Consider the following 16,501-nt stretch of genomic DNA (forward strand, 5'->3'; position numbering starts at 1 on the left):
TTTTATATTGTTTAGGTTGGGTAGCTGAGAAGTCATGTTGACTGTTTTACTGCTGGTAAAATGTTTTTGAGAGGCATCAAGATAATGTAACATCTCATTAATTACAAAATAATACTTTGCTTTTCATTTATTTAACTAGGCAAGTCAGTTAAGAAAAAATTCTTATTTTCAATGACGGCCTAGGAACAGTGGGTTAACTGCCTGTTCAGGGGCAGAACAACAGATTTGTACCTTGTCAGCTCTGGGATTTGAACTTGCAACCTTCCAGTTACTCGTCCAACGCTCTAACCACTAGGCTTCCCTGCCACCCCTTTATTGAAATGTAGTAATGATTCAAATCAATGAAATCCAACATCAGTATCTCTGCTTAAACCCCCGAGAGTCGACTGACGCACCTGTGCATCAATCTAAGTTGCATTACAAAAACATCCCCATCAAAATCCGTCAGTTTTATCTAGAGATCTGTTTGTTTTGCATTGGATGCATCTCAATCCATCAAAACCACTAGTGTCGCAATTCCTCATCTGCGGTCTAAGATAGAGCTGTGTTATTCAGACCATGAGACATTCTAAAAATGTGTCTTCTCACGTAAATGTCTGTTACATCCGAACGGTTTGGCCGACAAACTCAGTTTTGCTCCACGGCCCCCACAAGTTTCAAGAGACTTGTCTGAAGTCGGTACGGTCCATGTGCCAATTCTGTTTGGTAGAGTCCGAACCGTTTGAGCTACAAACTAATGGGACTCCACTGTGGAAAGAGGAAATTCTCTCTGTTTTTCTCTACGACACCCACAAGTGGCTCAGGACTCGTCTGGAGGTAACCGGTACCGGTTAAGAAAAACAAATGAAAGAATGAAGGTACAGTAGTCTTTGCCTGACCAAAAAAGAGGTTCAATATGTGTAAAAAATATATATAAATATATATACAGTTGAAGTCGGAAGTTTACATACACCTTCGCCAAAAACATTTAAACTCAGTTTTTCACAATTCCTGATATTTAAATCAATCCTAGAAATACATCCCTGTCTTAGGTCAGATAGGATCACCACTTTATTTTAAGAATGTGAAATGTCTGTATAATAGTAGAGAGAATTATTTATTATTTATTTCATTTCTTTCATCACATTCCCAGCGGGTCAGAAGTTTACATACACTCAAGTAGTATTCGGTAGCATTGCCTTAAAATTGTTTAACTTGGGTCAAATGTTTCATGTAGCCTTCCACAACCTTCCCAGAATAAGTTGGGTTAATTTTGGCCCATTCCTCCTGAGAGACCTGGTGTAAATGAGTCAGGTTGTAGACCTCCTTGCTCGCACACGCACCTTCAGTTCTGCCCACAAATTTTCTATAGGATCGAAGTCAGGGCTTTGTGATGGCCACTCCAATACCTTAAGTTTGTTGTCCTTAAGCCATTTTGCCACAACATTGGAGGTATGCTTGGGGTCATTGTCCATTTGGAGACCCATTTGCAACCAAGCTTTAACTGATGTCTTGAGATGTTGCTTCAATATATCCACATAATTTTACCTCCTCATGTTGCCATCTATTTTGTGAAGTGCACCAGTACCTCCTGAAGAAAAGCACACCCACAACATGATGCTTGCCTACCCCCGTGTTTCACGGTTGGGATGGTGTTCTTCAGCTTGCAAGCCTCTCCCTTTTTCCTCCAAACATAACGATGGTCATTATGGCCAAACAGTTCTATTTTTGTTTCATCAGACCAAAGAATGTTTCTCCAAAAAGTAGGATTTTTGTCCCCATGTGCAGCTGCAAACCGTAGTGTGGCTTTTTTATGGCGGTTTTGGAGCAGTGGCTTCTTCCTTGCTGAGCGGCCTTTCAGGTTAGGTCGATATAGGACTCATTTTACTGTGGATATAGATACTTTTTTACCTGTTTCCTCCAGCATCTTCACAAGGTCCTTTGCTGTTGTTGTCGGATTGATTTGCACTTTTCGCACCAAAGTACGTTCATCTCGAGACAGAACGCGTATCCTTCCTGAGAGGGATGACGGCTGCGTGGTCCCATGGTGTTTATACTTGTGTACTATTGTTTGTACAGTTGAAAGTGGTACCTTCAGGTGTTTGGAAATTGCTGCCTAGGATGAACCAGATTGTGGAGGTCTACAATTTTATTTCTGCAGTCTTGGCTGATTTCTTTTGATTTTCCCATGATGTCAAGCAAAGAGGCACTGAGTTTGAAGGAAGACCTTGAAATACATCCACAGGTACACCTCCAATCGACTCAAATGTTGTCAATTAGCCTATCAGAAGTTTATAGCCATGACATCATTTCTGGAATTTTCTGTTTAGAAGCACATTCAACTTAGTGTATGTAAACTTCTGACCCACTGAAATTGTGATACAGTGAAATATAAGTGAAATAATCTGTCCATAAACAATTGATGGAAAAATGGAATGTGTCATGCACAAAACTATAGTTTATTAAAACCTCTCTGGGATATGTGGGACGCTAGCGTCCCACCTGGCCAAAAGACAGTGAAAATGCAGAAATCACACATGCAAGCTCTGCATTTTTTCTGCATCACACATAGCACCATAGTAAACAAACACTGACAAGCATATTTCAACCCTCCAATGTGTGACACAAAACGCAGAAATAAAGATATAATTCCTTATATAATTCCTCACCTTTGACGAGTTTCTTTTGTTGGCACTCCAATATGTCCCATATGCATCACAAATGGTCCTTTTGTTCGATTAATTCCGTCGATATATATCCAAAATATCAATTTATTTGGCATGTTTGATCCAGAAAAACACCGGTTCCAACTTGCTCAATGTGACTACAAAATATCTCAAAAGTTACATGTAAACTTTGCAAAAACATTTCAAACTACTTTTGTAATACAACTTTAGGTATTTGTAAATGTAAATAATCGATAAAATTGAAGACGGGATGATCTGTGTTCAATACAGGAGGAAAACAAACTGTAGCTAGCTTTCAGGTCACGCGCCTTTAACAAAGAGTCTCTAACAAAGACTCTTCACTTTAGTCTCGTTCTGAACAGTGTTACTTCTTCATTACACAAAGGAAAAACCTCAACCAATTTCAAAAGACTGTTGACATCCAGTGGAAGCGGTAGGAACTGCAAGAAGGTCCCTTAGCAATCTGGATTCCCAATGAAAACCCATTGAAAAGAGTGACCTCAAAAAAAAATCGGAATAGTTTGTCCTCGGAGTTTCGCTTGCAAAATAAGTTCTGTTATACTCACAGATATGATTCAAACAGTTTTAGAAACTTCAGAGTGTTTCCATCCAAATCCACTAATAATATGCATATCTTATCTTCTGGGGATGAGTAGCAGGCAGTTGAATTTGGGCATGCTTTTCATCCAAAATTCAGAATGCTGCCCCCTATCCTAGAGAAGTTTTAAACAAGAAATTTGTGGAGAGGTTGAAAAACGAGTTTTAATGATTCCAACCTAAGTGTATGTAACTGTAAACTGCCATGGCCAAAAGTTTGGAGAATGACACAATTATTAATTTCCACAAAGTTTTCTGCTTCAATGTCTTTAGATATTTTTGTCAGATGGTACTATGGAATACTGAAGTATAATTTCAAGCATTTCATAAGTGTCAAAGGCTTTTATGGACAATTACATTAAGTTGATGCAAAGAGTTAATATTTGCAGTGTTGACTCTTTTTTTTCAAGACCAATCTGCCCTGGCATGCTATCAATTAACTTCTGGGCCAAATCCTGACTGATTGCAGCCCTTTCTTGCATAATCAATGCTTGAGCTTGTCAGAATTTGTGGGTTTTTGTTTGTCTACCCGCCTCTTGAGTAATGACCACAAGTTCTCAATGGGATTAAGATCTGGGAAGTTTCCTGGCCATGGACCCAAAATGTCAATGTTTTGTTCTCCGAGCCACTTTTGACTTATGGCAAGGTTCTCCATCATGCTGGAAAAGGCATTGTTCGCCACCAAACTGTTTCTGGATGGTTGGGAGAAGTTGCTCTCGGAGGATGTGTTGGTACCATTCTTTATTCATGGATGTGTTCTTAGGCAAAATTGTGAGTGAGCCCACTCCCTTGGCTGAGACGCAGCCCCACACATGAATGGTCTCAGGATGCTTTACTGTTGGCATGACACAGGACTGATGGTAGCGCTCACCTTGTCTTCTCCGGACAAGCTTGTTTCTGGATTCCCCAAACAATCGGAAAGGGGATTCATCAGAGAAAATGACTTTACCCCAGTCCTCAGCAGTCCAATCCCTGTACCTTTTGCAGAATATCTGTCTGTCCCGGATGTTTTTCTTGGAGAGAAGTGGCTTCTTTTCTGCCCTTCTTGACACCAGGCCATCCTCCAAAGTCATTGCCTCACTGTGCGTGCAGATGCACTCACACCAGCCTGCTGCCATTCCTGAGCAAACTCTGTACTGGTGGTGCCCCAATCCCGCAGCTGAATCAACTTTAGGAGACGGTCCTGGCGCTTGCTGGACTTTCGTGGGCGCCCTGAAGCCTTCTTCACAACAATTGAACCGCTCTCCTTGAAGTTCTTGATGATCCGATAAATGGTTGATTTCGGTGCAATCTTACTAGCAGAAATATCCTTGCCTGTGAAGCCCTTTTTGTGCAAAGCAATGCTGACAGCACATGTTTCCTTGCAGGTAACCATGGTTGACAGAGGAAGAACAATGATTCCAAGAACCATCCTCCTTTTGAAGCTTCCAGTCTGTTATTCGAACTCAATCAGCATGACAGAGTGATCTCCAGCCTTGTCCTCATCAACACTCACACCTGTGTTAACTCAAGAATCACTGACATGATGTCAGCTGGTCCTTTTGTGGCAGGGCTGAAATGCAGTGGAAATGTTTTTGGGGATTCAGTTCATTTGCATGGCAAAGAGGGACTTTGCAATTAATTGCAATTCATCTGATCACTCTTCATAACATTGTGGAGTATATGCAAATTGCCATCATACAAACTGAGGCTGCAGACTTTGTGAATATTAATATCTGTGTCATTCTCAAAACTTTTGGCCACGACCGTACACTACCAGTCAAGAGTTTTAGAAAACCTACTCATTCAAGGATTTTTTTTTTTTTTTACATTTTCTACATTGTAGAACAATAGTGAAGACATCAAAACTATGAAATGTACATATGGAATCATATAGTAGCCAAAAAGGTTTTAAACAAATCAAAATATATTTTATATTTGATATTCTCCAAATAGCCAGTCTTTGCCTTGGCAGTTTTGCACACTCTTGGCATTCTCTCAACCAGCTTTACCTTGAATGCTTTTCCAACAGCCTTGAAAGAGTTATCACATATGCTGAGCACTTAGTGGCTGGTTTTCCTTCACTCTGCAGCCTACTCATCCCAATTCATCTCAATATGTTTGAGGTTGGGGGATTGTGGAGGCCAGGTCATCTGATGCATCACTCCATCACTCTCCTTCTTGATAAAATTGCCCTTACACAGCCTGGAGGTGTGTTGGGTCATTGTCCTGTTGAAAAATAAATTATAGTCCCAATAAAACCAAACCTGATGGGATGGCGCATCCCAGCAGAATGCTGGGATAGCCATGCTAGTTAAGTGTGTCTGTGATTTATTTAGAATTCAAGGCAGTGTCACCAGCAAAGCACCCCCACACCATAACACCTCCTCATCCATGCTTTACGTTGGGAAATACACATGCGGAGATCATCCGTTCACCTACACCGCGTCTCACAAAGACACAAAGGTTGGAACCAAAATTCTCCAATTTGGACACCAGACCAAAATACACATTTCCACTGGTCTAATGTCCATTTTCTTGGTCAAAGCAAGTCTCTTCTTATTATTGGTGTCCTTTAGTAGTGGGTTCTTTGCAGCAATTCGACCATGAAGGCCTGATGTGTCTGTGACTTGAACTCGGTGAAGCATTTATTTGGGCTTCAATTTCTGAGGCTGGTAAATCTAATGAACTTTTCCTCTGCAGCAGAGGTAACTCTGGGTTTTTCTTTCCTGTGGCTGTCCTCAGGAGGGCCAGTTTCATCATAGCGCTTGATGGTTTTTGCGACTGCACTTGAAGGAACTTTCAAAGTTCATGAAATGTCCTGTGCTGACTGACCTTCATGTCTTAAAGTAATGATGGCCTGTTATTTCTCTTTGCTTATTTGAGGTGTTCTTGCCATAATATGAACTTGGTCTTTTACCAAATAGGGATATCTTCTGAATACCACCCCTACCTTGTCACAACACAACTGATTGGCTCAAACACATTAAGAAGGAAAGAAATTCCACAAATTAACTTTTAAGATGGCATACCTGTTAATTGAAATGCCTTCCAGGTGACCACTTCTTGAAGCTGCTTGACAGAATGCCTAGAGTTTGCAAAGCTGTCTAGGCAAATGGTGTCTGTTTGAAGAATCTCAAATATATTTAGATTTGTTTTACACTTTGTTGATTACTACATGATTCCATATGTGTTATTTCATAGTTTTGATATCTTCACTATTATTCTAGAATGTATAAAATGGTAAAAATAAAGCAAAACCCTTGAATGAGTAGGTGTTCTAAAACTTTGGACCATCACAACATCTTAGTCTGAAGAATTAAAGATACTGAGTTCTCCATTTTAAGTCATACCTCATGTACACTTAACCATCACCACTTGATTGAAATATCAAACAGATCTCTTCATATCTTTCCTTGAGGTGATTTATTGCCCCAGATATCTTAAGATATGTTTTATTAAGCGCTGTTAGAAACATTTATAATACTTCTAAGTCCTGAGACCAGTTCTGACACATTTCAGACACTTAGCACAGTGAGAATTCAAGAGGTAGGCAGCGGCTGCACATTACACTTTATTATCTGGAACACCCTGGGCATGTTGCGTAAATATGAAAGAAACGTAGATTATAGTGGTCGAGTGAACCTGTTTTCTTTCAGCTCGGTGGGGAAAAGAGACTCCCAAGATGCATTTCTCCTCTGCCTCTCGATGGCCTCCCAGGGAGCCTCAGTTAACAGCAACATGCAAGGACAAACTGGCATCTGTGGGGACACAAAGGTACATTCCATTTTACGCAGAATGCAGAGAAGGACTGTGTTGTCGGTTTAGGGCCAATTTCATGTAGATTTGATTCAGCGCAGGGATTAAATTGTAACTGGAACTACAATTGAGAACTGCTCAATTAATGTTATGGGCATTTTCCCATACAATTATATGTCCAATGACTTTCCTGAATTGACTGGAAAATTAAAGACCATAACTCTACGACGTGTCAATTAAATGTCTAAGGATTTTTATTGAATATACATGTCTGCATGGCCAGTGAGAGAAAACTGTATTTCTGTGTGTGACAATTTGTGCCAACACCACTTTGCATGGACCATAAGTAAAATAAGGAAATTATATTAACATTTGTGCTAGTTCATTTCAACCTGTCAGTAGCCTAGACCCTCTGAAAGACTTGCAATCTCTTCCCTAACACTAGAAAACACAATTTCTGAACGGTAGTATTTCTGTATAATACCACAATCTATACAGAAAGGAAGTGAAGCTAAATAAATACTGTATTATCAAAACTGACCTTGCAAGGTCCCATCCAATTCAAAAGTAGAAATGTGAGATGAATTCAAGAGAAAGGGGATGGGTGACCGAAAGAAAGGAAAATATGAGAAGAATATAAAGGACCCAGGAAGATATGTGGCAGATCAGATGGATATGGAATTAGAGTGAGAGATTTGAAATTTTTTTAGATTGGAGAGGAATCGGAGAGAGAAATGTGTAACAAAGGTATATAAATAAAGACACACCAATGAAACAGATAACCAGAACAAAACTTTGTGTTTCACAGATTGTGTAAATCACTACAACACACGTTCACGCATGTCACATGATTTCACACATACATGCACACAAACATGCAGGAGATACTGGAGATACTTCATGTAGATACTGAGGAAAATCTATGGACTATTTAGGTACAGTATCTACAAACATTCACAGGCAGTCTTGATAATGGAGTGATCATTAGAATGAACATTGCTTAGAAGCATTTTCAATGACAGTCCATCATTGTCCTGATGTGATTCAGATAAATATTGTAAGCATGTTGCACAAATAGATAATCTAGACAAGTAAAATGGCAATTGAATTAGTTTATTAAATGAGTTTTCCCCTCCAAACTTAACAAAAAGTCTGACCGCCGCTGTTCAATTAGATTACCAAGGGGTAAAAATAAGTCAACAATGACAATTTCTGTGAGATTGTGCTTTACAAAGAACTCAAAACATGTCTTAACATAGAGGATTGCATGAAAGAGGAGATTTGAGTCAGCCAATCAGTCTGCATTTGTAAGGAATACATTCATACCACTTTATAATCATAGATTCAAACCATGATGGTAGATTGCAAACCACAAATTAAATATAAAATACGTAATCACAAGTATAGAGAAAGCATTTTATAGATTGTTTTTTAACTAGGCAAGCCAGATAAGAACACATTCTTATTTACAATGACAGACTAGGAACAGTGGGTTAATTGCCTTGTTCAGGGGCAGAATTACTTTTTACCTTGTCAGCTCAGGGATTTGAACTAGCAACCTTTCAGTTGTTGGCCCAACCCTCTAACCAGTAGGCTACCTGCCGTCTCATCTATTTCTTTACAATTCACAGAGCCGAATTTAGTCCTCTGTTCCATACTGGTATAATTATTCTCTCTTCTTGCTTCCATAAACAGACAAAAACACAGAGGATGAACCTTAGGACTGATAACGACAATGGAGCTGCATTAAAGAGCCCCAGTCAAGATCACGTGATCGGTAAGGGATTTAAGAAAACTATTTGTATTGAACTTGGTAGATTGGACCTGTTGAGAAGCAACCTTTTGCTCCTACCCACTTCATGTAGATTTAAGAATTAGATAGGTGTTTCATGGTCTTAAGCTCAACTTGCACCTATCCAATCTTATTAGATCTACACGTGTACTCTTTCCATCAGTCAAGGCCAATTTTACCCTTCTGTTTAAACCCCAATATAGTATTTTTCAAACCTTGTTCCGAAAACCTTCAAAATTTTTCAGCCATCAAATTACTGAAGCATTGCTAATACTGGCAGATTTCCTTCCTAGCTCTCTGACCTCTTTTCTGACATGTTAGTTTAACCTATGAGCCAGAGTGAAAGAGATGGAACCACAGTTGAAAGAGCAAGGTTGCGGGCAAACACTGTGTTTTGACTGTACGTGACACCCCCTCACTCAGATTTATTGATTTCCTTCTGTGCATTTAACTTCACAGAGAAATACTGAAGTACAGTGCTCTTTCGCTCTGTCTCTATAATTAAGGACGATTTAGATAGTATCAAAGCCCCTGCCAAGCATGCTAAAATGAAATCTTTCAACTCTGCACGAGTCTAAGAAGTAATATAAGTATCCAATTTAAAGGCAATTAGAATCAACATCCAAGTGAGTGGAGGTCTAAATGTCACTCAGTATATGAGCAATTTTCTTTGTGCCATTTGAGGAGAATATGCTGATGTGTTTTTAAATATTTGGCTTTTTGAATTAATTTACTTGTAAAATCAGTCTGCTCAAGACATCTGTGAAGTGTGTATCTAACAAATGCATTTAGGTCTCCTCGGAATTAATTCATAGACTCGTAAAGATCTTTGGTCTGTACTGAAGTGATTTTCTAACTTTTTAGGCTACGAACCCCTACCCCTATCAACCCATACCAAACCTTGAAACCCTACGGCACTGTGTGCTTAAAGGCCCACGACAGCCATTTTTTAAATCAACATTGCACAATTTCTGGGTAACAAACCTAACTGTAATGGCTTTCCATTAAAATGGTCAGAAATAGATTTTTAGCAAAAAACTTTTTCTCAAGCAAGAATGTTGTTAGGACTGTCCGGGAGTGGTCTAAGTGAAGAAGCAAGAACTGGAAACTAGTTTTTATTGGCAGAGGTTTGGAACTCTTTCTTATTGGTCAATCAACCAATTTACCGCATGGTGATGTCACCTTGGAAAGCTGAAACTCCCACCCATGCAAACCTGCTGGTCCTGTGTAGATTGTATTTTCAACCAGAAACTATCAGGAAATAACACAGATCACATTTTTTTCACACTTTTAAAGAGTTTCATTCGCTGAATGTGACAAAAACTGTATTGACTAGGTTGACTTTTTGCAAATTCAACCACCTAGCCACATTGACACAAAGTTAATAAGTCAGTTGAAATAAGAAGAAGAAACTATGGTGATTCATCCATATTGGCTTATTGGGTTATAGTTGACTGAAATGGCATGACAGGCTTTTAATATGAACATGTGACTATGTTAGACTAGTACTTCGAACTATGCTGCTGTGCATTGAACTTCAAACATTATCTTGAATGCTTGAATATGGATGAACTGTAAACATCATGCCATGTATAATACTAGGCTCCTTCTCATGAATATTAACAACAGTTGGGGACTATAGTCGTCCTTTTATGAATTTCAATTTTCATACTGTTCCATTTGTGCATCTTCGGCTATTTGTAGCCCCTGAACTTTTTAGGTGTTAGCTTGTTAGTCATCATTCAGTCTTTTCATTCCTTCAGGCCAATTGAAAGGAGATCAGACAAGGACATGATCCTTAGCTAGTGCCAAAGGGTTTGTGGAGGGCAATCAATGGTCAACCCCTTTGATGCTGCCTGCCCATGCAAGGAAGTGTCACAAAGGTGCTTGTTAATTTTTGCCTTCAAGAACACAAATCAATCAACGTCTGCGATCTGTATCGCGCTCTTACCTTTATTAGTTACTCCTGTTTGTGTGACAGGCAAGTAAGAGCTACATTCATCGTTATTTATTTCTAGAGCTGTTTATCACAATTTGAAACTGAACACCTGAATCATTTAAGTTTAACCATCTTGATGTATGAATAAAATGTATACTAAATGTAGACACCCAATTATCAAAGAAGTTGTCAGTTAACAGCCCACCTGTTTTAAGTCAAGCTTTTCTCTGGATCACTGGAGAGGAGACAATATTTTCAGTTGATAAAGAAATCTACTGGATATTATGTCAAAAATCATGTTAGCATGACAAAGACTTTGATGTTTGAATTCAGGATATCTTGTTCTGAGCTGTGTTTGTCTGTGCCAGTTCATTGGAGGGATAGTTGAAACATTTCAGAATAAAGAATCAGCGGCTTGGTCTGGTTTTCGATTTCATGACAGTAGGAATAAAACCTTTTTTTATTTATTTTTCCAATTCCAAAAAAGTTCACATAAGATCTGAAACTGCTGTTTTTTTCATTGAATCAAAGCGAGAGGTATGAGAATTAAAAATAAGTCATTACTGTACTTGACCTATTATGTAGCCCAGCATACTATATGATGTGCACAGTTAATTGTATTACATTTTAAATGTACAGTGCCTTGCGAAAGTATTCGGCCCCCTTGAACTTTTCGACCTTTTGCCACATTTCAGGCTTCAAACATAAAGATATAAAACTGTATTTTTTTGTGAAGAATCAACAACAAGTGGGACACAATCATGAAGTGGAACAACATTTATTGGATATTTCAAACTTTTTTAACAAATCAAAAACTGAAAAATTGGGCGTGCAAAATTATTCAGCCCCTTTACTTTCAGTGCAGCAAACTCTCTCCAGAAGTTCAGTGAGGATCTCTGAATGATCCAATGTTGACCTCAATGACTAATGATGATAAATACAATCCACCTGTGTGTAATCAAGTCTCCGTATAAATGCACCTGCACTGTGATAGTATCAGAGTTCCGTTAAAAGCGCAGAGAGCATCATGAAGAACAAGGAACACACCAGGCAGGTCCAAGATACTGTTGTGAAGAAGTTTAAAGCCGGATTTGGATACAAAAAGATTTCCCAAGCTTTAAACATCCCAAGGAGCACTGTGCAAGCGATAATATTGAAATGGAAGGAGTATCAGACCACTGCAAATCTACCAAGACCTGGCCGTCCCTCTAAACTTTCAGCTCATACAAGGAGAAGACTGATCAGAGATGCAGCCAAGAGGCCCATGATCACTCTGGATGAACTGCAGAGATCTACAGCTGAGGTGGGAGACTCTGTCCATAGGACAACAATCAGTCGTATATTGCACAAATCTGGCCTTTATGGAAGAGTGGCAAGAAAAAAGCCATTTCTTAAAGATATCCATAAAAAGTGTTGTTTAAAGTTTGCCACAAGCCACCTGGGAGACACACCAAACATGTGGAAGAAGGTGCTCTGGTCAGATGAAACCAAAATTGAACTTTTTGGCAACAATGCAAAACGTTATGTTTGGCGTAAAAGCAACACAGCTCATCACCCTGACCACACCATCCCCAATGTCAAACATGGTGGTGGCAGCATCATGGTTTGGCCCTGCTTTTCTTCAGCAGGGACAGGGAAGATGGTTAAAATTGATGGGAAGATGGATGGAGCCAAATACAGGACCATTCTGGAAGAAAACCTGATGGAGTCTGCAAAAGACCTGAGACTGGGACGGAGATTTGTCTTCCAACAAGACAATGATCCAAAACATAAAGCAAAATCTACAATGGAATGGTTCAAAAATAACATATTCAGGTGTTAGAATGGCCAAGTCAAAGTCCAGACCTGAATCCAATCGAGAATCTGTGGAAAGAACTGAAAACTGCTGTTCACAAATGCTCTCCATCCAACCTCACTGAGCTCGAGCTGTTTTGCAAGGAGGAATGGGAAAAAATTTCAGTCTCTCGATGTGCAAAACTGATAGAGACATACCCCAAGCGACTTACAGCTGTAATCGCAGCAAAAGGTGGTGCTACAAAGTATTAACTTAAGGGGGCTGAATAATTTTGCACCCCCAATTTTTCAGTTTTTGATTTGTTAAAAAAGTTTGAAATATCCAATAAATGTCGTTCCACTTCATGATTGTGTCCCACTTGTTGTTGATTCTTCACAAAAAAATACAGTTTTATATCTTTATGTTTGAAGCCTGAAATGTGGCAAAAGGTCGCAAAGTTCAAGGGGGCCGAATACTTTCTGTCACGCCTTGGTCTTAGTATTTTTGTGTTTTAGTTTATTTGTTGGTCAGGCCAGGGTGTGACATGGGTTTATGTTGTATTTCGTATTGGGGTTTTGTTGGTATTGGGATTTGCGGCTGAGTAGGGGTGTTGCATAGGTTTGGCTGCCTGAGGCGGTTCTCAATCAGAGTCAGGTGATTCTCGTTGTCTCTGATTGGGAACCGTATTTAGGTAGCCTGGGTTTCACTTTGTATTTCGTGGGTGATTGTTCCTGTCTCTGTGTAGTTTCACCAGATAGGCTGTACATTTCACGTTCCGTTTGTTGTTTTGTATTTTGTAATAGTTATTTTATGTATCGCGATCCTTCATTAAAGATCATGAGTAACCACCACGCTGCATTTCGGTCCGACTCTCTTTCCCCACAAGAAAACCGTTACACTTTCGCAAGGCACTGTACAGCTTGAACAGTAATTCATTAGCAATAGGTTTGCCACCAACAAGTACAATATCAAATCAAATCAAATGTATTTATATAGCCCTTCGTACATCAGCTGATATCTCAAAGTGCTGTACAATAGCATATATTCACCTCATTTGACACTCATTTGACACTGACACTAAATCAATGGTTAAAGTGCCTGATTTTCCTTAATCTTATTCCACCCGACTCTTCTTTGGGTGAAGCCAATTTTCTCTGGTGGAAACAATGGCATCATGTGCTAATTAACGAGGAATCATAAGCCAGCGTCACAGTTACATGTAATTGTACTGAACTGCCATCCATTTGGTTCTTAGAGGACATTTGTCGAGTGTGGTAGAATGAAATAACCAGACCATCTGTTACATTAATGCACTGAAATTCTACATGGCTGCCTGGGTGTCAGCAGCCAGTCACAGCTGGTTAAGACGTCCTCATGCACAACATAATGTAGGTGAGTTAGGACAGGGGCAAGGAGGAAACATACAATCAAATCAGGTTGGAGATAAAAAAAAATGCATGAAATTTAATGGATAATGTTGTAGATAGTGTTGCACTTTGAGATTGCAGTTCATGTTGTTGAGACATATTCCCAATGTTATTAGAAACACATTCATTCCTAGATTATTAAACTGGTCATGAGGAAGTTTAGATTATTCTTAGGGCATAAATAATTGTTGCAGTATTATTGTATCTCATTTTCATTTGATGCACTACAATAGGCATGTGCTTGTCTTTTGTTGATTCCTCTTCAACCAATTATATAAAAATGTGTCATTCCGTTATCTCTTTCCTTTTGTTGTGTGTAACTCCTGTCATTGCCTGCATCCCCGAGCCCCATCATGTGTCCTCCTTGTGTCTCAGGCTCCAGCTGCAAGATGCGAACATTGGACAGCGGCATTGGAACGTTCACCCTCCTTGGTTCTTCCTCCTTCCTCCACTTCCTTCCCAAGTCCCCATCGGCCCGGGGTCACTCCCTCAGCCCACCCACTGTGCCCAGTTCCTCTAGTGCAGAAGTGTCGCTCTCCCCATTACCCAGGTGGAGAGTGCCTGCCGGCTCAAAGGACCATCCCTGCAGCCAACCAGAGCTTGTCAACTCCTCGTCCAATCAGTGCCTTATCCCACTGTGGCCTTCCTTCAGCCCATCCCATCCCTGTCTGAGCCCCTTGTGACCTGTGCCAGTGTATGTGATACTCAGAGCAGGCTGCCCAGACTAGCCTCAGGTAAAGCCCAGAGATATCTTGTCCAGAGATACAGTGCCTTCAGAAAGTATTTGTACACCTTGATTTATTCCACATTTTGTAGTGTTACAGACTGAATTCAAAATTGATTAAAAATATTTTCTCTCACCCATCTACACACATGACCCCATAATGACATAATGTGTTTTTAGAAATTGTAGCAAGTTTCGTGAAAATTAAGTGCAGAAATATCTAATTTACATAAGTATTCACACTCCTGAGTCAACTTTGTAGAAGCACCTTTGGCAGCGATTACAGCTGTGAGTCTTTCTGGGTAAGTCTAAGAGCTTTCCACACCTGGATTGTGCAACATTTGCCCATTATTATTTTCAAAATTATTCAAGCTCTGTCAAATTGGTTGTTGATCATTACTAGACAACCATATTCAGAACTTGCCATAGATTTTCAAGCAGATTTAAGGCAAAACTGTAACTCAGGGACATTCATGTTCTTCTGGTAAGCAACTCCAGTATAGATTTGGCCATGTGTTTTAAGTTATTGTCCTGTTGCAAGGTGAATTAATCTCCCAGTGTCTGGTGGAAAGCAGACTGAACCAGGTTTTCATCTAGGATTTTGCCTGTACTTAGCGCCATTTTTTTTATCCTGAAAGAATCTCCAGTCCTTAATGATTATAAGCTTACCCGTAACGTGATGCAGCCACCACTATGTTTGAACATATGTTTATTTATTTTTACCCGGGAAGTCAGTTAAGAACAAATTATTATTTACAATGACGGCCTAGAGTGCTACTCAGTAATGTGGTGTATTGGATTTGCCCCAAACAGAACACTTTGTATTCAGTACAAAAGTTAATTGCTTTGCCACATTGTTTGCAGTATTACTTTAGTGTCTTGTTGCAAACAGGATGCATGTTTTAGAAGATTTTTATTCTGTGCAAGCTTCCTTTTCACTCTGTCAGTACTATGGAGTAACTATAATGTTATCCTATCACAGCCATTAAACGCTGACTTTTACCATTGGCCTCATGGTGAAATCTCTGACCAGTTTGATACACCATCCAAAGTGTAATTAATAACATAACCATGTACAAAGGGATATTCAATGTGTTTTTTTTTTTTCCTTCAGTCCACCAAAAGTGCCCTTCTTTGCGAGGAATTGGAAAACATCCCTGGTCTTTGTGTTTGAAATTCAGAGCTTGACTGAGGGATCTTAAAAGATAATTGTATGCGTGGGGTACAGAGAAGCAGTCCATGCAACTGAGCACATTTTTACTTCTGAACCTATTTAGGCTTGCCCCAACAAAGGGTTTGAATACTTACTCAGCTTTTAATTTGTAAAATTTTAGAAAAGCATAATTCCACGTTGACATTATGGGTATTGTGTGTACGGCAGTGACAAATTACAAATTGAAACTTTTAATTATGTCAGTCACATAAAATGTGGAAAAAAAATCAAGGGGTGTGAATTCTTTCTGTCTGGTCATGAGCATTAACAGAGGATTCGATTTGGGGCTTATCAAATCTCACTTAGGGGACCCAAAATGCTAGTTTCAATGGAAGGCAGTATCAAGGGATAATATCATGCCACATACAATCACAATAGGTTAATCATTACCTCAATATTGACTGAAGTATTATTGAAGTGTGCCTGGGGACTTCAATGTCCCTTCATGCCCGTATTATGACTTTTATGGCACTAGGGTGCCAGTAAAATAGAAATAGGGTCCTATAAATGCAATAACTCGATGTAAATATAGTCCTGGAGGTGACAGTGATCAGGCCCTGTTATTACTACAACTAAAGCCAGCATCAAGATCACCTTTTCAATGAGGAGAGGAGAGGCTTGCCCAGATTGG

At 39.5% G+C, this 16,501-nt stretch overlaps 1 protein-coding gene across 1 annotated transcript in view; it reads left to right on the plus strand.

Annotated features, from left to right (window-relative positions):
* Positions 1-15,872, plus strand: part of LOC135547094 (nck-associated protein 5-like) — a 117,567-nt gene extending 101,695 nt beyond the window's left edge. The window contains exons 9-11 of the mRNA XM_064975761.1: positions 6,902-7,019; positions 8,697-8,778; positions 14,309-15,872. Of these exons, the coding sequence (XP_064831833.1) occupies positions 6,902-7,019; positions 8,697-8,778; positions 14,309-14,616 (508 nt within the window). The 3' untranslated portion in view covers positions 14,617-15,872. The remainder of the gene's footprint in view (positions 1-6,901; positions 7,020-8,696; positions 8,779-14,308) is intronic.
* The last annotated feature ends 629 nt before the right edge of the window (positions 15,873-16,501 follow it).

The sequence above is a fragment of the Oncorhynchus masou genome, chromosome 10 (assembly GCF_036934945.1).
Source record: "Oncorhynchus masou masou isolate Uvic2021 chromosome 10, UVic_Omas_1.1, whole genome shotgun sequence".
Taxonomy (NCBI): Eukaryota; Metazoa; Chordata; class Actinopteri; order Salmoniformes; family Salmonidae; genus Oncorhynchus; species Oncorhynchus masou.